At 35.1% G+C, this 26,006-nt stretch overlaps 1 protein-coding gene across 1 annotated transcript; it reads left to right on the top strand.

The window, feature by feature from the left end:
• The first annotated feature begins 920 nt into the window (after positions 1 to 920).
• Positions 921 to 17,954, top strand: LOC148946701 (uncharacterized). The gene is made up of 5 exons (XM_089096398.1): positions 921 to 996; positions 6,594 to 6,760; positions 8,449 to 8,637; positions 10,662 to 10,781; positions 17,814 to 17,954. Exons 1-5 carry the CDS (start codon positions 921 to 923, stop codon positions 17,886 to 17,888), a joined length of 627 nt encoding a protein of 208 aa, XP_088952524.1. The 3' UTR covers positions 17,889 to 17,954.
• The last annotated feature ends 8,052 nt before the right edge of the window (positions 17,955 to 26,006 follow it).

Raw genomic sequence — 26,006 nt, 5'->3', positions numbered from 1 at the left:
TGAATGTCATTTTTGACCCATTATCAACCACGGCACAATCATCTAAAATGAACCATAGAAGAATTCCATTTGTCTGTCCCGATATTGATTGTTATGTTAGTGCTTTGAGTCCACGTCAAATAGGCAATGGATTGGACTACTATAAGGGTCGTACTACAATGTCTGGCTATGGTCTTGTTAGCTGGTTTGCTAGGCTATTTCGTTCTGCGCTACCCCTTGCCAGAAAATATCTTGTACCTGCTGAATCAAATTTTGCTGCCTCCACACTACAGGACGGGGGGGGGGGGGTCGGGCAAGAATTTCAAGGAGAGTCTTAAGGAAAATATTAGATCTTCAGCAAGAGCCGTTGGTTAACAATTAAAATCTAGACAAAATGGGGAGGGATTGAAAAGGATGCGTTCGCATCATTCACCCATCAGTCTCCACCCAGGCAGGAAGCAAAGGACATCAACAAGGACTTTGGGAAATAAAACAAGGAAGGCCAATAAAAAGAAGAAGAAAAAGATTGTTAGATCAAAGAAGGATTTCTTTTCTTAAGATGACTTGTCTCCCCAACAAGGAATCATATCACTCAATCAGCTCCTCATTGAATCTATTCAATGCTGAAAATTTTGGTTTCAGCGTTAAGTTTGGTTACAATGAACAATATTACCCTCCACAACCTGTTTGGGAGTATTTACAATTTCAAATATTTTCTAATGTAGGCTCTTTAGTTGATTTGTCATTAACATTCATGGATTTAAATGGGGTAATGAAAAAAAAAGTCAGATAATCCACCTCCAAATGACGGCGATGGTCTCTCCTATGAAAACTGTATTCTACACAGCCTGTTTAAGCAAATTAATGCATTTATCAATGGATTATTGGTGAGCGCTAGCAAAAATGTATCAAACTATGCTAGCTAAACACACTTTCGGAAAATGAATCCAAAGGTGTGCAACGAGATAAAAGGGAGAACATTGAGCTATGAATATACAACGGATGTTAATACTGACGGTGAGTTGACTACTGCAGTGACCCAGGAGTATCATCTGGTTGGAAAATTAAATCATGAGATATTCAATATATCCCAATGGCTACCCCCCAATGTCAAGATTGATATAAAGTTACAGATGGCACCGTCGAATTTCATTTTGAGAAAAACACTTCCTGCAGCACCCGATGCAAATCACATCGGCAATTCTCCATGTCCGAAAACAACAGGTTATGAGTTCTGTTGCATTGGCAGTGGAAAAGCTAATAGCCAATGACAATAACATTAATCTTCTTGTCCCCCATGCAATCACTAATCAACGTCACATTGCTGCCGGTTCTCTTAGCTATACCAATTCATCATTTATCAATGGAAAAATACAATCAAAATTGGCTTTGGTGTTTGTGGAGAGTGGCAGTGTCGTTGGATCCTGGACTGAATCCCCCCATGATTTTAATTTTTTAGATGTATCATGCATTGTGTGCAAAGTGAATGGTATTCCACTGTACACTATCATTTGACAAAAAAATCCTATAGAACTCTGTATGAGTTGACAATGCAGTCCCTAGATCATGACTCTCAACTATTTGAAAATGAAGTAACCGATTCAATGTTTTCAAAAAAACATTGAGTCAATGTCTTGAACCTGTCAGGCATGCAGGATATGAGTATTGCACAAACTGGGAATATACGCTTGGAGTGAAAATTTTTCGTTGCTCTAATGGAGAGTTTAACGCTAATATTACTGAGTCAATTTACCAACTATTTGTAAATAAAACCCGAGGGCAGTGTTCTACTAGACCTTGCACCATGAACATAAACCAAATAATCAATGTATTTAGTATGGATCCATACATGTCCCAGTACAAGTCCTATTGCCTACCATCGGACTTCATTGAAAAAAGTCCAAGTTTTAACAATACCCTACTCATTTTTAATAGCAGTCCGTCGACTCTGACGACTAGTCATTGGCAATACATCTTTCAATCAGCCAAAAATATTGAATTTTTTTATCTTCTTGGTCTATCGTATAAATTCTATGCTCCATACATTAGCAAATTTATTGAAAGCAGTGAGAAAGCCATAATTCAAAATCAACGAAGAGTGCAGGATTTAACGACTAAGACATGTGGCTTTCATGCACTACTCTTTTTCATGTTCAGATGTCGTGGCTACACCTACAAGCAGTTTCTCAACATCTACGTTGACCTACCTCGATTGAACGACTTTCTAGTGGAGAATATAGTTACAAGTGTATTTAATATTGATTTTAGAGCCCTAAGAATAAAATGTTCCAAAGATGTATGTGAAATTGTTTATTAATAAAAAAAAATTATATACATGATAAAACGACTTTTCTACTCTTTAGATTTCATCCACTACTAGGTATTTGTCGACAACGACTGGTGCAGATAGATTATCTGAACTCACTGTGTACTGATCCTGATGTACTGCAATGTCAGGGTCACATTTTCTACAGCAGAGTCTTACTGTACTCTTGTCATATCTCTTTTTATAGTCAATGATACTATCCTCATTATTCTATAGAATTCAAATGTTTCAATTTGCGTATTTGAAGCAATTTCATAAACTGTGTCCTCAAGTGTCGAATCACAGTCTGTCACGACCAAATAAAAATCAGTGGGCTTATAATCAAAACACCCATTGTCTTCACAACAATGACGCAGAAACCATATTCTCTTGTTGTTCCAACAGTTGAATCGTTGACCTGGTTTCTTCTCCCAGAACAATCTAAAACCACGACGATACCAATCTCGTAGCAATAAACTAAAATCACGGTTAGGATTCTTTCCAATCATATCGGGATATGTACTCTCCCACTGCTTACATTTATCATAATGACAATTGGAGCAGAGATAACCTCTAGGATGAGAGTCGCACACCTCTTCAAGACAGGAATTATAATCTTTAATTTGTACAAGATATCCTCTATGCAATTTAAATGGTTTGTATAGTTTAAACTTTTCATCATACTTATCAATCATTTTGCAATTCTAACATCATAACCAGGGGCACGGTAATTACATACATACTGTACATGTATGGTACATTTTTTCATGTGTTGTCACTCTCACTGCCACAATGAAACTGAGCTAGCAACATCAACAATTGTCTGAGATAGAGAGAGAGAGAGGAGTAAATCATCCTTGAGCACCGTCTTTCTCATGAAAAAAAATCATAAATTTCGAAACTAATGTTTAAAAGCATATCCACAATATCATTTTGCCGTGTCGTGATCGATATATTAAAAAATTTTGTAAATGCATTTGGATCACGACATAGAAGCTTTATTCAGTAATCTAATGACAGAAAATAAGTTTTCATGAAATTGATACATATTCCCCATTGAAAAATAGTTCTTTGAATAGACGGATATAGAAACTGACCTTCTCGAATCAAACGTTTGGCCATAATAGATGAAATCCCCAAGATTCGATCTTTCTCGAATCTGTCTATTTTTTAGAGTTCTAACTCTCTCACAACCAACTTCAGACTAACCAGAATTTTTTTCTACTCTAAAAAATATACGCTAGTCTACTATAGAAAGAAAAAAATACCAAAGATTTAGAAACAGTTTTAATGAACATAATTACAATAATAACATTCGCTAATGCATTTTGTTCTAATCAATATGTTTTGATTGTATATCTAATGCTGACCGAAGTTTATCTATATGAAAAATATTTACTTTTCCAGCAAAACTTAGCTGCTCCTCCTGCTTAAATTTGCTTAATAATTTCATGTATCTAGCATCCATAGTGTCCAAGTCAAGACATAGTCTACATCCAGTAGTTTTTTCCATATCTACATTAGGTATTCCTGCATCACTGCTGCTTTTGTTAGTTCCATCATTATTCTCCAACAATTCAAATAAATCACAAATTTTTTCCTCTACTTACGCCCTTTTATAAGAACAAATCTCTCTAAATTCAATTTTCTTACTTATATGAATTGTAAAGAAAACTATTCCTTCTATTCAAATCCTAATCACCAATCAAGTTGTACCCGCTCTCTTTGGAAAGGTGTAATGCCCTGTAGAATAACATAGAAATTGCTATACCTCCGAGCAAATCCAGAAGGTCATGTGAGGGAGCTCTGAATCTCTTTGAAATGGCGTATGCAATGGATACGCCATTTGAAATGGCGTATAAGGCCATGTGAGAGGATACTCACTCTCTTCGAAATGGCGTATACAAGGCTCAGAATAACACAGGAAGGAACATAAAGTGGGCAAAATATAAGGTAACATACTACTCAGATTAGCCAGGATGACGGTTGACGCCCGTAGGTCTAGAGCGATACCCAAAAAAGAGAAAAAAACGGTGACGTATTAGTGACGGCACCACCGATCAAATCAGAAGAGGCGTCAGCACGCTGATGCAAGCTCGGTGGGGTAGCGCCGTGGGGTTTCGGTGGCGCGCCGCCCATTTTAGGCGCGGCGTCGGGGTCTAGTACCAGCCCTCAACCTTCTGTTTGCTTTGCTGGACGATGGTATAAGTGCAATATATTGGTTGATGAAACTGAGCAAAGTACTTCAAAACTATTTTGTTTTAATTTGTAATAAGGATTGAAAGTTTTTCCTCCATTTAAGGGCAACTACTGCCCCTTCGTTACTGCTTTAAATATTCTATTACTAATTAAAGTTTATTAAAACAATATATATTAAATAAATTGTATTTACTTGTGTTAAAAATAATGGTACTATCCCAGTATCCGGGCCTCTCTAAAAAGTCAAGTTTGGTTAATACTAATGAAATAAAATAATAGGATGAATATATAATGGTTTACAAATAAATTTGGGTTATCTATTTGCACATTAGGGGGGTGGATGGTAAAGCATTGCATATATTAAATACGTAACCTAACCTAGCCTAGATACCTTCCCCCCATAAACCCCAAAAAACCACTGTTTTATATCGTATATGCAATGAAAACCTTGCTATCATTGCCTGCTCTATAACAGTTAAGACGTCAAAAACGGGTTTTAGGATTGCCATTCTATAGTGATTAACCCGAGAGGCCCGGATAATGGGATAGTACCAAAATAATTTTTTTTTATTGGATTCAGTTTCTTCTAACCAAAAGCAGACACACATGTAATAAATTAATCTTTCCTTTTTGAAACAGGTTGATTGAAATTCTAGTTGTGTTTCTGTATTTTCTTATGCTGTTACCCTCAGTTACACCAGAAAAACCAGAAAAATCGTTAGATATCTGGCTATATTTTTCCTTTTTCAAAACAAAACATGTGTAACTTTCTGTATAATCTAGCCAAATTCCAACCTTTTTTTGACCAAACTGCCGAATCTGTTAGTACTTGGCAAAGACAGGTATTATTTGTGACTTCAAACTTGATAACTTAAAAAGTCACGTTGTTTAAATTAGATCTTGTTGAACAAAAAAAAAAAAAACGAAAGCCAATCATCAAGTTTGTGTAAGATCCGTTCACAATGGTATTTTACTAGCACCGAGATCCAGCAGGCTTTAATTTGAGCAAATGACATTTATAGAATTTTCTGATTGGCTGAAAAATTCTGACTGGCTTGAATTAGTGCCAGCTAAATCTCGGCATTAGTAAAATCTCGTTTTTAAAAGGACTGTACCTAAGTTTGGGAGCCACAATAATTTTGAAGCGGTGGTTATAAGCAAAAGGTGAAAGTGACAGCATAACAAGGGTCTCCTTTTGAGTTGAGTCCTGCACTCCTTATTAGCTAGGGGGAGGAGGCAGGCTCCAACAACGAAAAAGAGTGTATTATTAATGTTTGCTGCGTCGAGAGGCTCTGTGTACTGGCTCATATTGGACTGGTGGCCGGTGTTTACCCCCCCGGCGAATACCTCCCAGAAAACACCCCCGGACAATACCCCCCCCCCGCGGAAATACCCCCCTATCCCAAAAAATACCTCTCGTGGAAGATAAGGCTTTTCAAATTTGCGAATTTTATCTGAGTTTTGTTTTTTTAATTTCCGCAGGGGGATGGAATTTTGGTACTTGTGTGTTATGCGCCACTCACTCAAATTTACGCTGTGTAAAATTCGAGAACACACCAGTTTTTTGTTAGTTTCTTCGTTACTTTAGAAATAAATTTGCGCTATGGATTTGCACATTAGGGGGGAGGGGTAAGCATAATGGGTCTGCATGCAAAATGTGTTTGGTGCAATTATTCTGCATATTAGATAGATAGACAAATAAGTGTATTTTAAAGCCAAATATACGGCCATGAACGCAGTAAAATACCATAAAAGAATATAGTGAATGGGGGGGGGGGGGCTTTAACCCCCAAAATGCCCCACCTCACGAAAAATACCCCCCCTCCTTCTAAAAGTAACCCCCGCGAAAAATAACCCCTCCTTGGAAAATATCCTCGTAGAAAATACCCTACCCCCCCCCCCTGCAGAAAATAAGGTTTCTAAATTTGAATTTTTTTTATAGTTTTAGTCAGTTTTTTTTTATAATTGAAGACAGAAAATTATTCTTTCTGGGTATATGGCCACTAAAAAATTACAGAAGAATAGCGAGGCATCTAGAAACTTTGTTAACTAAAAAAAAAAACAAAAAAAAACATCCTTGTGTAAAGTAAATGTAATGTTTCATTGAAAGGTTTTTTGAACAAACACCAGTGCCGACCCGGAAGCATTACGGCTTCTGTCAAAGTGAAATTTATGCAACCTGGGACTAAAAAACTCGAATCGTTGGTTCAAGCTTGCCGGTCCTACACTAGGATATTTGCATATGTTAGGAAGCGACCATTTCAAATGCAAGATAATGTAGGTCACTAGTATTGCTGCAATCATAATGTAATAAACTCACTGGGATATTTCATAGCTCCATCGGGAATCCCCTCCGCCGGCCCCCCCCCCCCACCATAAAAAAATCCCTCCTGAAAACGTCTGAAGAAGACATGGGTGTTGTCAGCCATACTCCTTTTACTGTTTGCTCATTTTGAGTTTGACTAAGCTATCTATTATAATTTCTGTTAGTTTTGGGTTTCATTTAGTTGTTAATGGTGATTTGTGGTAGTTTTACACTTGGAAGATAAGAAAAACAAAGTCGTAAAATTTGACAACACTTTTGTCCGTAAAAACTTAAACAATTTAGAATGTGATGGTTTCCAAAGCCAACTATCTTTTCAAAAGAAAGCCAAACCTTCTTAAACTTTTTTGTGCCATATGTTTTAGCTTAATATTGATGATTGTTTGCCTAAATTGTTTTTCTTCTTCATTTTTTTTTATTTGGCACCCGCTACTGCCAAAGATTGCAGAAAATAATATGGTAGTCCTTTTAGCACAAATGGATTTGTGTTTTTTTTTTCTAAGTTTTTAAGATATTTCTGGTGTGTAAATTCCTCTTTTTCTTGTTCCTTAGCCCTTTTCAACAAAACTATAAAAAAACTCAAATAAAAGTTTCAAATTTAGAAACCTTATTTTCCACAGGGGGAGGGGCAGGGTATTTTCCAGGGAGGGGGTATTTTCCGCGGAGGTTACTTTCCAAAGGAGGGGGAGGGTATTTTTCGTCGGGAGGGTATTTTTTGTGGGGTTAAACACACCCACCCTCCATTCACCATATTCATTTATGTTATTTTACTGTGTTCATGGCCGTATATTTGGCTTTAAAATACACTTATTTGTCTATCTATCTAATATGCAGAATAATTGCACCAAACACATTTTGCATGCAGACCCATTATGCTTACCCCCTCCCCCCTAATGTGCAAATCCATAGCGCAAATTTATTTCTAAAGTAACGAAGAAACTAACAAAAAAAAACGGCGTGTTCTCGAATTTTACACAGCGTATACTTGAGCGAGTGGCGCATAATACAGAAGTACCAAAATTCCATCCCCCTACGGAAATAAAAAAAAAATAAAACTCAAATAAAACTCTCAAATTTGGAAGGCCTTATTTTCCAGGTTTTTTGTATTTTCCGCGGGGTGGGGGTACTTTCCGTGGGGGGTATTTTCCGGGGGGGGGGAGATTATTCGCCTAGAACCATTGGACTGTCGCAAGGCCATCTCTCTCTAAAAGTGACGACTCTCAATTTAGATATAGTAAAGAAATTGACATGGCTTTAGGGTTGTGTGTTCCCCTCATGCTAATTTTTTCTGCTATGAGTTGTTAGTAGTAGCTATGTAAACACTTAAATGGCCTTATTTTAATAATGAACATACTATGCAAGAAGATTGTTGATCTTAATTTTAGCCTTCGTAACAAAAGGGACATGTTTACTAGGGGGGAAACTCTTATAATATTCTCTGTGCCGGTACTAAGGGGAAATCAGCACAGGTTTTGAAAGAAATTAGTCAACTACGCATGGCTTTTAACACTATTATAGATTTCATCACCTTTTGGGTCAGCAATTAGCTAAAAGAAACTTCACCATATTTGAGCAAAGATGTGCCATTTCCTAGAGTTGCCTTTATCAACACTGTCTATTAAATGGAATTTGTCTATTTCAGCTTGTGTCAATAATTTGCATTTCTTTACTGCGAAAGTATGACTTGCACTTCGGAGGAGACGTCGTCTCTGGATCGTACATCGACCGATACATGACAGGGGTCATCACTTTGGGAGGTTTCTTGATGATTTCTATTGCCCTCCTGGTATCATACGTCTGGGGTGAAGCTGGTACATATCAAAGATTTCTGGTAAGTTTAAGTTCTTGGCTATTGCCAATGGCAATGTTGGCTATGGCTATTGCCGATAATACGATTGCCAATTGAACAATATTTCTGTCAAAGTCAACATTTTCAGGAAATTAAAGATCTCTTTGTGACATATTAAAATGACATTAAGACATTTATGAAAACTTTCGAATCTCAAGTAGAACATAGATAAATTTGGAGACCACACTGCCTTTCTACTTGATAAAATAAAAGTTACAAAATAGGGATAAAATCCTTTTTAATAGACAGTGTATAATAAATTTCACAAAAAAATGCCAGATATTTCGGTCACATGTACAGTGACCGACATTTACTACTGATGTAAATTTACTACACCAGTTTTACTACTGATGACGGTCACTGTACATGTGACCGAAATATCTGGTATTTTTTGTGAAATGTATTATACACTGTCTATTAAAAAGGATTTTATCCCTATTTTGCAACTTTTTATTTTATCTAGTAGAACAACCATGCAGTGATGATTTTAATCAGTGAACTGAGTGTGTATTTAATAATACTGTAGATAATTTTCTTCTTCAAGTGTAATCTGTGTTAGTAATTAAAAAAGCTCGAACGTGCGAAACGTGCGAACGTGCGAAAGATATCGCAGTATGCATAAGTGAGCTGACACGTTAAACCCATTCAGTAAAATACTTATTACAAAATTCTTATTATCGTTGGTATGTAGCTATAAGGCAAAGCCCGATAGTAGTAAATCAAAACGATATATCATACGCAAGTTCCCCTCGCAATGAAATGAGCTTTTTTATGTTATCTAAATCTTCGAATTTAAGAAATAAAGAAATAGGTACCTATAGAAGAAATTACGAGGCAAGACCATGAAAACAGCTGGGTTTCCTAGTGTTCTGTTTCCCAAAATGGATGTTCGTATTTTGCTTTATAAGTGTTTCTAAACGTCAGTTCAATGCTCTTAAGATTAGATATCGTATCGAGCTGCAATTCGGCCAAATTCGAGTCAACCTTGAGCTGAGTAAAGCTCAGAGTCGAGTTTAGAACTAATTTTTTTCTTCTAATTTATAAAAATCAATTAAGTATAAATATAAGCTTTTAAATAAGCCCTTAAACAGCTCTCTTTTGTTACAGTAGCCTTCTAGTTTCTGCTAATCAGTAGGTGATTTATAAAGCCCTGGCTTCATTATAGCTTTTTCAGGCGAAGTCGGCCGAGTAAAAACATCTATTTGCTCATCGAAAAACAAGCATTCGTGTCAACCTTGAGCTGAGTAAAGCTCAGAGTCTATTTTAGAACTGATATTTTTTTTAGCATTTCTTGTTTTAATGCTGTTACAAGTATATATTGTTTTAATTGCATATTCCCACTCATAAAAAATTCTCTCTTAGTATCTCTATGGGGCCTTCGTCAATTTAGTGTTGTTTTTTTATGTAGACATTCGCCGTCGTTTTTTTTTTCAATTTTAAGTTCGTACTATCCTTTTTTGTTTTTGCGGAACTGCTGTTCAATTTCTTCTCAATAAAAATGTCTCTCCTTGCATATCTATGGGACTTTCGTTAACATTGTTTTTTTTCGAAGTTCTTCATCTTTTTTTATCGAATTAAGTTCGCTAATATCCTTTATTTTATTTTTAAGAAACTGCCCTTTAATTTCTTCTCAATAAAAAGCTATCTCAGTATCTCTATGGGACTTTAGTTAATATAGTTTTTTCACATCGACGTTCTTCATTTCTTTTTATCGAATTAAGTTCGGTTTTTATTTTTTTTAAATAAAAAATCTAAAAAAGATAAATTTATGTTTTAAAAATAAACTTAATTAAAAAATAATTAAATTTATTTTTAAGAAACTACTCTTCAACTTTTTCTCAATAAAAATTTCTCTTAGTATCTCTATGGGACTTTAGCTAATATCGTTTTCTTACATCGACGTTCTTCTTACTTAAACTTACGTTAATATCGTATTTTCATATCAACCTTCATCATCGTTTCTCTTTTCGAATTCACTTCGGTAATATCCTTCTTTAATTTTTAAGGAACTCCTCTTTAACTTCGCAGCTACAGTAATGTTTCTAGTAAGTGGAATTTTGGCCATCGGTTACTATAATTCAGCCATCGCTCCCGCCTCTAGTGTCGGCGCAGGAAGAGCACTAGGAGTAAGTATGGTTGTCACATAAGTGTTCTAAACATGGTTGTCACTATGAATGTTCTAATTGCTTAAAAGTGTGGGAAGAACCCGCGAAAAATTTTCGTTGATGCTAATACAAAATTGTTACTATGCTAATAGTATAAAAGAGGAAAATGTTTGCTAGGACACGACGACAAAATATTAATCTCGACCACGGGATATGAACTCGCTATTAAAAAAGAAAAGAGAAGCTATATCACATACAGTAGATTCGATTTCAGTGAGTTAAATTAAGAAATATTTTAAGAAATATTTTAGTTCGCCTATTGAAATTTGTTCATTCTAGGACTGAGCAAAGCGATGTTTGATCTTCTTCTTCTTCTTTTTAAATTTTGAAAAGTTTTAAAGTTTGTCACAGGAAAATAAAATGTAGTTTGGCTCTTTGACACTTAGATCCAGTTTCGACAGAAAACGTGCTTTGGGCTTTTAATTTAATTGTGGTGCCCTAGTTTAGCCTTGAATATTAATTTATTATTCAGTTTTGTCAAAAAATATATGTAGTACCATCAACTAATAATCCTAGTCTTGGGATTGTCCCAACGTTCCATAAGCTTATTGCAGTTCGATGCTGTGACTTCTTGCGTTCAATAGCACTTACTGAAACCTATTAAATTAATTATTTGCTTATGTGTGTCCTTGTTCAATAAGTTGCAATTTGTTGTTTTCTAGATAGAAACTTGGTACTTGTTAATTAAACGAAACACACTCAAGAATTACGCTCTGTAAGATCTCAGAAAACTGGTTTCATAGCCACAAAGATAGGTGACAGAATGCATTATGCTTATATAATTTGACTATATCTTGTACATTAGGGGGGGGGGATGAAGTATAGCAGATCTGCATGCAAAATGCGCTAGCAACAAATATTCTGCATATTATGAAGTAAAAATTGTTTTCTAACTTCTTGCTGTCCAAATACTTTGACTATTTTACCATAGACTTTGACCATTTCTTCCAATTTTCAAATTACTTGCTTAAATTAATTTCGCTGTCCGAACTGTCGAAAATTGCAGATATAACTTCACATTTGTGCATTTTTTCAGTGCTTATTTGATTAACTATGTAGCTGTTACTGTAGGTAGGCCTGGAAAATGGATGCATTATTCAATTTTTCTAAGAAAAATATGAATGTTGTTTAAAGCACGTGCGCATGAATGTCTCTCGAGAGGTCCAATAATAAAAAAACTTCAGGGGGGGAGGTCAACAATAAAAAATTATCTGAAAATTTGAATAAGAAGTGCCCAGAAATTTAAGGAAACTTTTGTTTTTTTTTTGGGGGGGGGAGCAAGACTCCCCTTCCTCTTACTGTGACATCAACTACTATGTGATATTGCCGCCAGTCTTGAAACGATCTTTATTATTCATATAAGAATATCAAAACCACTGTTAGAGGAATTCAGCCTTAATTCTAAAATGCTTTTACAATAGATATTTTGTATACTAGTATGTATTTGTAATGTATTTTGAATATGTTTGGAAGTACTACTATTGTTACAACTTAATTCCTTGTTCACAAGAATATGAGCAAAATTTAATGGTTTATTTCTCAGTCATAATCGTAGGGATAAAAAAAAGTACAGAGACCAGATTCTGTAAAATTTCAACCTCAGGCCTCACCGCTATCCCAGAGTCACGTTATATTTCCAAATTTTAAAACATAACTACATATATATATATATATATATATATATATATATATATATATATATATATATATATATATATATATATATATATATATATATATATATATATATATATATATATACGTATATATATATATAATATATATATATATATATATATATATATATATATATATATATATATATATATATATATATATATATATATATATATATATATATATATATATATATATATATATATATATATATATATATATATATATATATATATATATATAGATCTATCTATTAATGCTGCTAAGTCGCAAGTGCTATTTTTTAGTTGCCCTGATTCTTTAGTTCCAGAAAGCGTACGACTAGATTTTTCAGATATTGTCCTTAAATCAGAGCTAGTTTACAATGGTTCACCGATTGGGTCTTCCCTTAGGAATACAAGAAAGCTCATTATTAAGCATGCTGAGAGAAAAATACGTGCGGCATATACTAGCATTGTTCATGGGCTAGTTAGCCTTAAGCGTAAGCTACTGACCAAGTTGTACAAGAGTATCGCCATTCTGCATATACTGTATCTAACGCCTTTTGGGACGTTTTTACCGATGAGGATTAATTAGAAAAAACTTTTTCCACAAAATAAGTTTTTCAAAGAAAAGTAAAAAACTACATTAAACAAAAAATGAGCAAAAATAAAATCAAATAATCTACCAAGCGTAAAACTACCACAAATCAGCATCGATAAATAAATGAAACCCAAAACGAAAAGAAATTACAATAAATAACCGAGTAACCGAGTCAAACTCAAAACGAGCAGAAATTAACATAAGTTGGGCTCAAAACTCCTATGCCTTCCCAAGGCCAGAACATAATTTGCACTTTACTGAAAAAAATATAATTTTTTTTTACTTTCATAACTTTAATAAATCCAATAATATTAACATTTTGATTACTAAATATCAGTATATGGGTATTAAACTGATAATGCACGTTCATTTATTATTTTTTTCAGTAAAGTGCAAATTATGTTCTGGCCTTGGGAAGACGTAGGAGTTTTGAGCCCAACTTATGTTAATTTCTGCTCGTTTTGAGTTTGACTCGGTTATTTATTGTAATTTCTGTTCGTTGTCGGTTTCATATATTTATCGATGCTGATTTTTGGTAATTTCACGCTTGGTAGATTATTTGATTGTATTTTTCTCATTTTTTGTTTAATAGAGTTCTTTACTTTTCTTTGAAAAACATATTTTGTGGAAAAAGTTTTGTTAGATTGGTGTATGTTTGTTCTGTATTGACATATCTTTACAGGGACATAGAAAATAACACTCTAAATCTTTTTGTTTTTTTAAGAATTTACGGTTTTGCCTGGTATTTCTATGCAGGAAAAGAATTTTCAGCAATTTATAACAACATCTACCCTTTTAAAAGTCTGGACACAAATAGTAGTGTTTAATTTATTTTCATATTTCTTCTAGTTGACCTGAAATGGAAACTTGATACCATTCACAAAAAAAATGTTTAGTTTCTGTGATAGCTTGGATACACTTACGCTATTTTGATTTGGTTAAGTTTTAAGAGCAGAAGTAGCCCCGACAGTTTGAACATAATACCCTGAGTCGTTTTGGGATACTGCTGAGATGCCTTATTGGGAATAAGCATTAACACAGTGCATTTTGATTTAATCTTAATGCAACATTTAGTTTTTAAACATAATGGGCAAATGGAAGGGTGGGCGTGGGAGGACGACTAGTTTCTCTCCAATCACTTTCGACTTTTAAAACGGGTATTAGTTCCATCTGTTTCAAATCAAATGAGCCCATTTTTAAGTTTCCACGAAAACTCCTTTTATATAAAGTGCCCTTCTCTAAACAACAAAATCACCAACAAAAAATAATACACTATACCCACGTTGATCTTCACTATAATTAAATTAAAAAAAAAAGTTTTTTTAACTGAAAGTAAGGAGCGACATTAAAACTTAAAACGAACAGAAATTATTCCGTATATGAAAGGGGCTGTCCCCTCCTCAAGGCCTCGCTCTTTACGCTAAAGTTTGTTATTGTTTAAAAAAAATAGAGTTGTGAGAAAGTCAAACTTTAGCGTAAAGAGCGAGGGGTTGAGGAGGGGACATCCCCTTTCATATACGGAATAATTTCAGTTTGTTTTAAGTTTTAATATCGCTCCTTACTTTCAGTTATAAAAAACTTGTTTTTTTTTTATTTAATTTTTGAACGTTTTTGTCATTAAGGTTCTATAACTTTTAGGGGGTCTTTCCCCCTTTTTTCGAAAATCAGTCAAATTTTCTCAGGCGCGTAACTTTTGATGGGTAACATTAAACTTGATGAAACTTATATATTTGAAATCAAAATTAAAATCTGATTCTTTTGATGTATCTATTTGTATCAAAATACCGTTTTCTAGAGCTTCGGTTACCATTGAGCCGGGTCCCAATAACCAATACTATATGTTAAACATTGGGTAAAGTTCATAACTTTCAGCCCTCCTCCTGGGGGCTTCGAGGGATTAAGTCATCCTAAGAGACATAGTTATAATATTTTCGACTATGCTGAACAAAATGGCTATCTCAAAATTTTGATCGGGTGACTTTGGGGAAAAAATGAGTGTGGGAGGGGGCCTAGTTGCCCTCCAGTTTTTTAGTCACTTAAAAAGGCACTAGAACTTTTAATTTCCGTTCTAATGAGCCCTCCCCCAATATTCTAGGACCACTTGGTCGATACGATCACCCCTGGGAAAAAAAACAAAACAAAAAAACAACGCGTATCCGTGATCTTTCTTCTGGCAAAAAATCCAAAATTTCAGATTTTTGTAGATAGGAGCTTGAAACCTCTACAGCAGGGTTCTCTGATACGCTGAATATGATGGTGTGATTTTCATTAAGGTTATATAACTTTTAGGGGGTCTTTCCCCCTTTTTTCGAAAATCAACCAAATTTTCTCAGGCGCATAACTTTTGATAGGTAAACTTAAACTTGATGAAGCTTATATATTTGAAATCAGAATTAAAATCTGATTCTTTTGATGTATCTATTGGTATCAAAATTCCGTTTTTTAAAGTTTCGGTTACCATTGAGCCGGGTCGCTCCTTACTTACAGTTCGTTACCACGAACTGTTTGAAAACTGCCAAGCCTTCCAATCACTTTCGACAATTAAAAAGGGCACTAGGCCTTTTGATTTCCAATCGAATGAGCCCTTTTTGAGTCTCTACGACAACGCGTTCTATAAACACCTTATATGCCCCCAGGGCATAAATTACAACCCTTACGCTAAGGGCTTTTAGGTTGGTTGTCATCCTCTAAGACCTAATTTCCAGAACTTTCAACTACGTTAAACAAAATGGCTATCTCAAAATTTTGATTGGATGTGTTTGGGGAAATGGTGGGCTTGAGAGGGGCGTTAGTCCCTCTCCAATCACTTTCAACACTAGAAAAATGCACTAGCCCTTTCAATTTCCAATGAAATGAGCCCTTTTGAAGTTTCTACGACAACGCTTTCCATAAAACCTTGTATGCCCCCAGGGCTTAACTTACAACCCTTGCGAGGGCTGGGGGTGGGGGAGTGTCCTCCACAAAAACATATTTTCAATAAGGAAAACAAAACCGCTGACCAAAATGGCTATTCTCCATTTTTGAGTGGTTGTGCTTGGGGGCATGAGGGGCGGGGGGGGGGGCTAGCTGCCCTCCAATCGCTTTCGACTATTAAAAAGGGCACTAGTCGTTTGAATTTCAATGTGTGAGAGGGACGTTAGTCGCTATCCAATCACTTTCAACTATTCAAAAAGGCACTAGCCCTTTCAATTTCCAATTGAATGAGCCCTTTTGAAGTTTCTACGACAACGCTTTTAATAAAAATTTTATATGCCCTCAGGGCATAACTTACAACCCTTAAAGAAAGAAAAACAAGCAAAAATGGGGTTTTTATAGGCCAAATGAAAATACTGAAAAAACAAATCGAATATTTCGAGAGGTCAAACGCCTCTCTTCTTCAGCGCGACGCACGTTGAATAAAATGGCTATCTGAAAATTTTGATTGAATGTGTTTGGGGAAAAGGTGGGCGTGAGAGGGGGATTAGTTGCCCTCAGATCACTTTTGACTATTAAAAAGAATACTAGTCCTTTGAATTTCAAATCGAATGAGCCCTTTTTCAAGTTTCTACGACAAAGATTTCAATAAAAACCTTAAATGCCCCCAGGGCATAACTTATAACCCTTGCCCTGAGGGTTGTGGGGGAGTGTCCTCCTCAGAAATATATTTTCTATCTGGAAATCAACTACGCTGAACAAAATGGCTATCTCCAAATTATGATTGTATGTGTTTGGGGGAATGATGGGCGTGGGGGGGCCTAGTTGCCCTCCAATCCTTTGAATGCTTTGAATTTCCAATCGAATGAGCCTGTTTTGAAGTTTCTACGACAATGCCTTCTATAAAAACCTTATATGCCCCCAGGGTATATCTTAAAACCCTTGCCCAGAGGGTTGTGGGGGAGTGTCCTCCTCAAAATCCATATTTTCTATCTGGAAATCAACTACGCTGAACAAAATGGTTATCTCAAAATTTTGATTGGATGTATTTGGGGGAATGATGGGCGTGGGGAAGCTAGTTGCCCTCCAATCACTTCCGACTATTAAAAAGGGCACTAGCCACTCCCATTTCCAATCGAATGAGCCCTTTTCGAAGTTTCTACGACAACTCCTTCGATACGAAGTGCCCAGGTATGGAGAAAAAAACAAAAAACAACACATTGTGCCGACATCGTTCTTTACTTAGGCAGCGCTAGCGCGCTGCCTATGATAAGCAATCTGCGCAAATCTTACTTTAAGTTTGCGAAGTACCTTCTATAAATTCCTAGACGGCTTAGAAACGGTTATGTGGCTCGATGTTTCGGTGTTACAGAGCCCCTCTTGCAGGGGACTCTCAGTTCGAATGATTATCAGACCGGCAATCTTCATACCCCTGGAAAATGGCTATTTTGATTTTAATTGATTTTTATGTTATCTGTTCAAAGTTCGTTCTTTTTCTTTCTTTTCTTGCTTTTCTTTTCATAATACTCCATCGCGTTTTATTGTTTAACTCTATGATAGGAAATAAAAATTCATTCATTCGTATATATATATATATATATATATATATATATATATATATATATATATATATATATATATATGTATATATATATATATATATATATATATGAAGAAGTTGAGAGCTATGGCTAATTGGAGAAAAAGCCAAGACAGATAATTAGTCTGAGTGAGAGGCAAAGCTGGCATAAACCTTTTTTAGAATTGCATATATATTTCAATACATTTATTTTCCAATATAATTTTTTACTTTTCTTTCAGGCTCTGTGTATTATCAACGCCATATTCTATCTCATCGATACGATCATTGCATATCGCAGTGACTACAATGCCTAGAAGGAATTTCCTTTATATAATCATTTTTTTACCTTATTGCTTTGAAATAAATGTTAGAAGATCTTGTTTTACAGCATTGACATGTATTCGTTAAATCCACACATTTTTTTGTAGCCCAAGATCGATTAAATCAGAAGCCAAATCGATTAAATTAACTTATTACTTTGGCGTTATTTATTAACTGTAATCGATTTAATTAACTGTACTTTGGCGTTAAACCAGTCGACTTTGAACTCATTACGATTTTAAATTCAATATATGTCAAGATTTGATAGGAAAAAAATTAGTTAAGTGATTAATCGTAAAAGACAGGAAAGGGAGAAAATAATAAACAGGGATAAACTAGTAATAAAGTAGACCCAAAATATTTTTTTTGTTAAAAGAAATTGGAAAGGGAATATCTATTCTGAAGCCTACTTGGAACGAATCCTTGAATTTGAAAGAAACATCCTTATCGTTTTCTCCACCCCAAGTTTGGTATTATAATCAAAATTCGCAATGTGTCTTCTATTTCAATTTTCTCTGTTGTTTGAAATACGGAACTAATTACTTTGTTAAATAGACGTCATTTATTAAACCTATGCTATGAAATAGACTAATACATTTCTTAGAATTTCAATTGAGTTTCATTGAAATATTTGATTCTGGGTATAATGCTTGCATCTCTTCTGGAGCGCCGAAAGGTCTATTAAATATGACCTTTTAACATACAAAGTAAAAGCAAGAGCGCTATTTGTACAAAATGCATGGGTTCGACACTGAGCTGCTGGGTTGGATGCTTTTTCTCAGCATGGCATCTCAGCAAACTACAGGGATACCGTAAAGTAACTCCCTTTAGTCTGCCTTGGTAGTTTCCTGTCCCATAAGTTTCAAGCTGTGTTTATGTATTTACGCCCTTTGGGCCAAATTACTGCCTAAAACTAAGTTGCGTAACCGAATAAATCCTGTGGGTGGCGGTTAAACAAGTTTTTTCAAACTTAACTGCTTCTTATCACCACTTAGGTTGAAAAACTAGAGAGGGCGTACGTATTCTGTAGTTCGAAATTCTGGCGTCATTCCACTTCGAACAAGCTACAACATACCCGTCTTTTCTACTAAAACCCATCTTAAAAAAAAGAACAATTTGAACAATTTCGGGCCTTTGCTTTGGGGTTTTGTCGGTCATGTCACCTAGGACGCGTATTAAATGGACATTTTGACTATTTTTTGTAAAATAGCCACCTCAAAAATTTTGATCAGATATCATCAGGGTGTAAAGGACGCCAATGGGTACATGCGGCTTAAAGGTCTGGTGTTATTCATGTGTTCAATTTTTACCTCCAATCATACGTATTTGAATTCCTTGCTAGACTTGTGTGTGCCAGCTTAGTAATTTAATGCCCTTGCCATTGGGGTTGTGGGATCATTTGCTTGTACAGGCGCATCTATCGGCCTTTCGATCAATCTTATTGAATTAAATACTTCAAAACTTTATTTATCTGATACCACAAGGGGTTACGGAGGTGTCTGGGGATGAAAAGGGCTCAGTAGGGACAGGAGTGGTCACTTCAATTCTTTTGCCCTCAATAAAGGCCAACAGAAATTTCAGAATCAAATTGAATCAGAATCCTCAACTTTCTACGACCCTTCTATACGAAGTCTCAGAGGGAAAAATAGATTGTTTATTTTTATATCTCATAGTCATAGGCTAATATGCCTATGTCTTATATCTCGTAGATAGTTATATCTCTCATCTCATAGACTAAGCATAGTCAACGCTAATGTCTTACCTCTGATATACAAGGGGAGCTTAGGGACTTTACACAAGCGTTCAAAATATTAAAGATACAACTTTAGCACTAAAAAACAATAAGCTAAGCTTTAGGCCCGTAAAGAGGGGAGGTGGCAGTCCCATAAACACTCCATACCACCAGTCTCGAATTTGGAGTTTAACGTCTGTATGCCAATGCTTTAAAATAACAATCATGCCTACGAAATGTCGGGGGGTTGGGTCATTGGACAAATACGGCTCGGGGGAATGCCCTTTCCGCCTTTGTAGAAGTAAGCATAGTTTAGATGTTCTATTGTATACTAAGGATGTTTCTGCAATAACAGGGTAGCTATTCTCCCCCTAGCATCTATATTGTGTCCATATTGACTTGATGGAGCTCAAGGAAATTCAGGAATTTTTGCCATAAAAATGCCTTTTTTGAGGCTTAAGGTAACCCCCTTCCCACTTAAAAAAGATTCAGTGAATTCCCCCCCCCCCCCCAAATATCTGTGCATCATTCAATATCATTATAATGTTAATAATACTGCATACACGTTTTGCATTACAGCGATTCATTTTGGACTGTATATAAGTCTAGGGATGAAACTGCCACAGCACGGCAGTATGGTATTTGAAGCTTGGAGGCTATGTCAATAGTTTTCCGATAGCTTTAAGCTGATTGGTTCCCCAGTTGAGAAAAAGACAACTTTGTCAAAAATCTTGGCACCCAACACTTGTTTTAAGATAACTGAGGCGTTTTGATTAAAAATGTGCAAATCATCTCCCGCCATTTTTGATATACCTGATATAGACTTGAAATTTTTTTGGCCGGGAGGACAACGGTTCGAGTCCTGGTGTCACTGGCTATTTGGTTTGGAATAGGGCTCGGTGGCGAGACTCTGTAAGCTCAGCCAAATGGCTGTCCCCCCCCCCCATCGCATTTCCTAGCTAAAGGGCCATGACACGGAGATCAGTACCACCGGTAGGGAATGTAAAGTCAAGTGCCGTATTCTTTACCTTTCTATGATGTTTCATCCGACGAAATCCAGCAAAAGGAGTTTAAAAAATTTGTTTTTGTGGATATCTCGAAAAAATGACATGATAGAGCAAAACAGTTTTTCGATTTGTAATCACATGAAAAACAGTAGTAGACCAACAAATAATAATACAAATTACTGGGCAAATGAACCCTTAAAAATCTCTGTGATATTTCAGCCTACAGAATCCAATGGAGGGGTATTGAAAAATATGTTTTTCTCGATATCTTGAAACAGTTTACAGAATTATAATCTTCACGATAAACTGCATTAGAACAAGTTTTGCAAACAATTGTTACCCTCCAAATTGAAAAAAGAACTTATTTTGGTATTTTTATTTAAAAAAAAGAAGTGTAAGAAGAGTAAAATATACTCGCACCGTAAATTAATTTTAAAAGTCAAGAAAATGATTGCCCTATTGCATTTTTATGAATTGCCACCTCTAGGAGAGTGGTGGTGCATTTTTTCTCCTTTTTGTGGGCGTTTTCTTCATTTTCCTAAAATGACCCAAATGCTCTTGCACTCGTAACTTTAGAAAAACAGTCTCAAGATTAATCCATCTACACCCTTGGAATTAGAGTGAAAGTTACATTTTTTTCATGTATAGATTTTTGTAAAAAAAAAGCTTCGATTACTCAGCGGCGGATCCAGGATTTTTAGGGGGGGGGGGTTGCAAAATAGGTTGATCCAAAAAAATTGGGGGGGGGGGTTGGGCGCAAAATAGGTTGATCCGATAAACTTGCGTTAGGAGCAAGTTTAATTAACGCAAACCTGAGTTAATTTAGTAAATTACACTACTTTAGACTACGCTAGGGGGGGGGGGCACGCGCCCTCCTCACCCCCCTCGCCACTGCTATTACTATTGACATGGGCCACCCTTGTATACAGTTTAAAGTTTTGATGTTGCTCCTTAGTTTTAGTTTGAAAAAAACACTTGTTTTTTTAATTTAATTTCAGTTCGTTTTTCAAATAATGCTAAGAAATATACCTCCAACCTTGTCAAAAAATCCTCCTACGGAAAAATCTTCCAGACAATTCCCTCATGTAGAAAATTCCCTCGGAACATCTCCGCTTGTAAAATCTAATTTCTAAAGAGAAAGTAAGACAAATAAAGAGAATGCCGAATGTTAATTCTGGCAAATTTTCTTCCCAGGAAGCTTTCCTCCCCGGGGAAAATTCCCCCAGTTAATGTCTGTATGTTTCACAATAAGGAAAACTATATTTACACAGTGGACAAATTGCATAATTTACAGCCCTTTTCCCAGGCTTTGAAGGGTCATGTCATCTCCACAGGCACACTTATTAAACTTTTCAACTAAGCTCAACAAAATGGCTATCTCAAAATTTTGACCGGATGTCTTTGGTCGAAAAAGGAGTGTGGGAGGGGGGGATGTTTTTAAGGCACAAAAGACGAAATTCCAAAATTTTTAGGATTGGAGCTTGAAGCCTCTACAGCAGTGTTTTCTGATATACCGAATCTGATGATGTGGTTTTTATTAAGAGCCCTTGATTTTTATGCAGGGGCGGGGGGGGTGTTTTCTCTCGTTTTTCAAAAATCAGGCAAATTTTCTCAGGCTAGTAGCTTTTGATGTGTAACAATAAACTTACTGAATTTTACATGCTTTGGAATCAGCTGACAAAGCCAATCATTCTTATTGTTATCAAAACTAGCACAAAGAGAGCATGTTTTTTTTCTTTTTCATGCATGTAGCTTGTAGGCAAGCGAGTATTTCTCATGATAAATACTGCATACCACCAGAATTTTATGAGCAGTTTTGTAAGTACATTTTCTTTTGTCTCCCGACTGGTTGATCGATTTCGAAGTATTTTGGGGGCATGTATTCGAAAAATTTTATGTTCGGGGAGGGGGCGAAGTATTTTATCTTTGATCCTCATAAAATAGTAAACGCTTTGATTGTTTATTCCAGTTTCCACCCTAGCCTTAGAAATTTTGGTACTTCCTACTTACACACTCGAGAACTTGGATCGCGAAGATCAGACAATAACCGGTTTTCAGGGTCTTTATACCAGACAATTAGCTTCGGGTCGGTGGAAAACTACATTGTAGCTATATTTTAATTAAATATTTAGTTGGTATTTTGGTTTAGGTTAGTTCACTTATTTAATATAATGCGTTCTGGGTGACCCTGCTTCCATAATTCTTTGCTGTAATTTCCACAATTTTGTTACTAAACTATTATATTTTCATCACATTTTGGTATGTTTCATTATGATTGACCTGACTTCAATTCTTGAGTGTGTACTAGCTAACAAGGAAGTATCATTTTTTTGGTATTTTCACTGAAAGAATTAAAAAAACGAATTTGTCCCTCCTTAGATTTTGACAGAAACATTTTACCCCCTCCCCCTACATTTTCGCGAATTAGCACCCCTGTATCTCAGTTTAACAGACAAACGTCACATAAGCTTTTTAATTATTACAGGCTTTCTCTCTAGTGTAATTATTTTGATTCCACATAATTATACTCTTTACTTTCTCTCTTGGATCTTGACAGATTTAAGTTCATTTCATTCTTTAGTATTGCAGTTGAAATGCTCAGTGTCTTGAAGTAGATTAAGTTAATTTACTGTGCTCTTTTTGAGTGGAATATTATTTGGATAACGAAGTTTAAGCATTAGCTTACTCAGAAATTAGGAAGACTTCTACATTTTTTAAAAGGAATCAATAGTCATACAAAAGAGCAATAAGTGTGCAGTCAAATTTGAAAAAAAAAATCATTTGGGAATATTCTTAATTTATATTTGGGTTGATCAAGTCGGATTGTGTCCGACTTAGCCAAAATTCCAAAATAGCGAATTTACGGAAATTGATAGTGATGATTATGGGACTTCCGGCGATGGCTTCAGTCATCACTAGGGCAACACGTACAGGCAGAGAGGAAGGTAAGTAAAGATTTTAATTAACTATAACTTAAATAACCAGGTTATTAACGTTGGTATTAGTCAACAATTGGGATTATTGAGAAGGAAATATGCTAAGAAAACAATTATTACTTCATAGTATGCAAAAATTTGCAGTTAGCACATTTGAAGGCGCTTCCACTGTATTTTAACCCCCCTCTAATATGCAAATGTATAGCCCTAATTAAATCTTTTCAGCGTATTTCGCCATTCGTCATTCTTGTTTAACCCATGTACTCGTAAATTGACTGAACGCTAACGGAATCAAGAAGCAAAAAAACACATGGGAAATATATAATATGGGTTATATTAGGGGTTTCGGGGTGAAGTATAGTGGAAGTGCCTTCGAAATGTGTTAACTACGATTTTTGAATATTATGAAGTAGGAATTGATTTCTTATCATGTCTCCTCAGTAGCCCCAATTGTAGGCTAATACCTTGACATTATATCCAGCACTGTATTTAAGATTGTACAGAAATTATCTTGCTATGAAGGAGTCTAGAACCCACAAACCTCCAATTCTTATAACTTCGCCAAAAATTAAAATATTTAATCTAGGCTTTTGGTGTGAAGCGATACTTCTATTCTCTTAGCTGTTTTTTCAACAAAGATACCGAAAATGGTATTTCTCCATGGAAAAATAAAAACAAGGTATTTTTCTAAATCTAGCCCCACCCCCTTAGATTGGCACCCCTACCTGAGGCTTGCAAAGCGGAAAAGGAAAGTTCTGACATTTCCTGTAGTTTCATAAAAAATTACCATTTTTTCCTAGCCATCTAAGCAGTATGAAAACGGGAAAAAAATTCCTAGCTCCGAAGAAGATCTTCTGAGAGATCAAGTGTCAGGTTCATTTAGAATTTTATTTTAATAGCCTGATATCAGATCTACTGTCTCCTAAATCCACTAAAAACCATGGCGTTTTGTTTCCACTTCGCTGAAATCAAAAATATTTTAAACGTTCACTCCCATTAGCTCTTTCCAGTCATCTTAATTTTTTTTTCGCTATCATCATTTTGGTTTTTAGTTTTTTTTTTTTCAATGTTTTGAAAAATATACGCCACACCGTTCAACACATATATTGTTTTCAGTAAAAGTAGTTGATCCTGGTGCCATTTAGAGGTCTTGAGAAAGAGGCAGAGTGAAACTTCTTGTATTTCGTCAGTCGGGTATCAAAAGGTCGTACCTCCATAATTGTAAATTTTATAAAGAGCAAAAAAAGACCTCACAATTTTTTATTTCCCCTCTGATACTTGTAAAACAAAAACGGATTGATGCGTAGAATCAGTACACATCAATTGTTTTTGTCTTATGGTTATTAATTAAAAAAAAAAACTTTCCGAAAAAGAAGTTTTTTAAAGAAAAGTAAAGGCCATATTAAACTGAAGATTAGCAAATACAAATACCTGTTAAAATTCAAACTAAAAACTACAAAAAAATCACTATTAAAGAATAAATGAAACCCAAAACGAACAGAAATTAAATAAGCAATCATAGCAAAAAAAAAAAAAAAAAAAACATACAGCAAGTACTAATATTAATAAATAAAATACAAGAAATTGCTATTAAAGAATAAATGAAACCCAAAACAAACAGAAATTAAATAAACAATTATAGCAAACAAACATACAGCAGGTACTAATATAAATGAATAAATAAATATTAAAACGAGCGAAACTTGAATTGAATATGCAAATTAATCTTGAAACGAACAAAAATCACTACAAACAAGAGTTAGGGTTTTGCCTCCTTCTCTCACCGTAAAAGTGTAAAACCTACTGCGTCATTGGCGCTTTACTGAAAAATAAATGTGCATTGAACAGTCTTGGAAAAAACTAATAAAATCAAACTGAACATAATGATATCAATTGTTGAAGGATAATCAGTTCAAGATTTATTTCACCGTAATTTTTATTTTCAATGCTGTAATAACTGGAAGAGAAAATATTTGTAATATAATTCGTTTTCAGTGAAGCGCCAATGAAGGAGTAGGTCTTAGACTTCTAAACCTAAGAGAGAGGGCAGTATCCAAACTCTTATTTTTAGGGAAACTATATTTGTTTTGAACAGTCTTGGAAAGAACTAACAAAATTAAACTAAATTTTTTATATACAATGATATTAATTGCTGAAAGCTCATCACTTCGAAATTTGATTCTAATCTAATTTTCATGTTTATTTTCAATATCTTAATAAGCACAAAAAAAATATTTGTAGTATAATTCGTTTATAGTAAAGCGTCAATGACGCAGTAGGTTTTAGACTTTTACAGTGAGAGAAGAAGGAAAAACCCAAACTCTTGTTTGTAGAGGTTTTTGTTTGTTTCAAGCTTGATTTGCATATTCAATTTAAGTTTCACTCGTTTTGAGATTTATTTACTCATTTATATTAGTACCTATTGTGTGTTTGTTT

The sequence above is a fragment of the Artemia sp. Qi Xiang Cuo genome, chromosome 11 (genome assembly GCF_049724085.1).
Source record: "Artemia sp. Qi Xiang Cuo chromosome 11, ASM4972408v1, whole genome shotgun sequence".
Taxonomy (NCBI): Eukaryota; Metazoa; Arthropoda; class Branchiopoda; order Anostraca; family Artemiidae; genus Artemia; species Artemia sp. Qi Xiang Cuo.
This window is presented reverse-complemented; position numbering and strand designations above follow the sequence as displayed.

What these genes read in the sequence shown, in the direction of transcription:
- LOC148946701 (XM_089096398.1), top strand. Translation starts at nt 921, where the DNA reads ATGAATCCAAAGGTGTGCAACGAGATAAAAGGGAGAACATTGAGCTAT. An exon ending in CATTTCAAATGCAAGATAAT is followed by an intron (nt 6,761 to 8,448) that starts GTAGGTCACTAG and finishes TGTCTATTTCAG; the next exon opens with CTTGTGTCAATAATTTGCAT. An exon ending in GCGCAGGAAGAGCACTAGGA is followed by an intron (nt 10,782 to 17,813) that starts GTAAGTATGGTT and finishes CTTTTCTTTCAG; the next exon opens with GCTCTGTGTATTATCAACGC.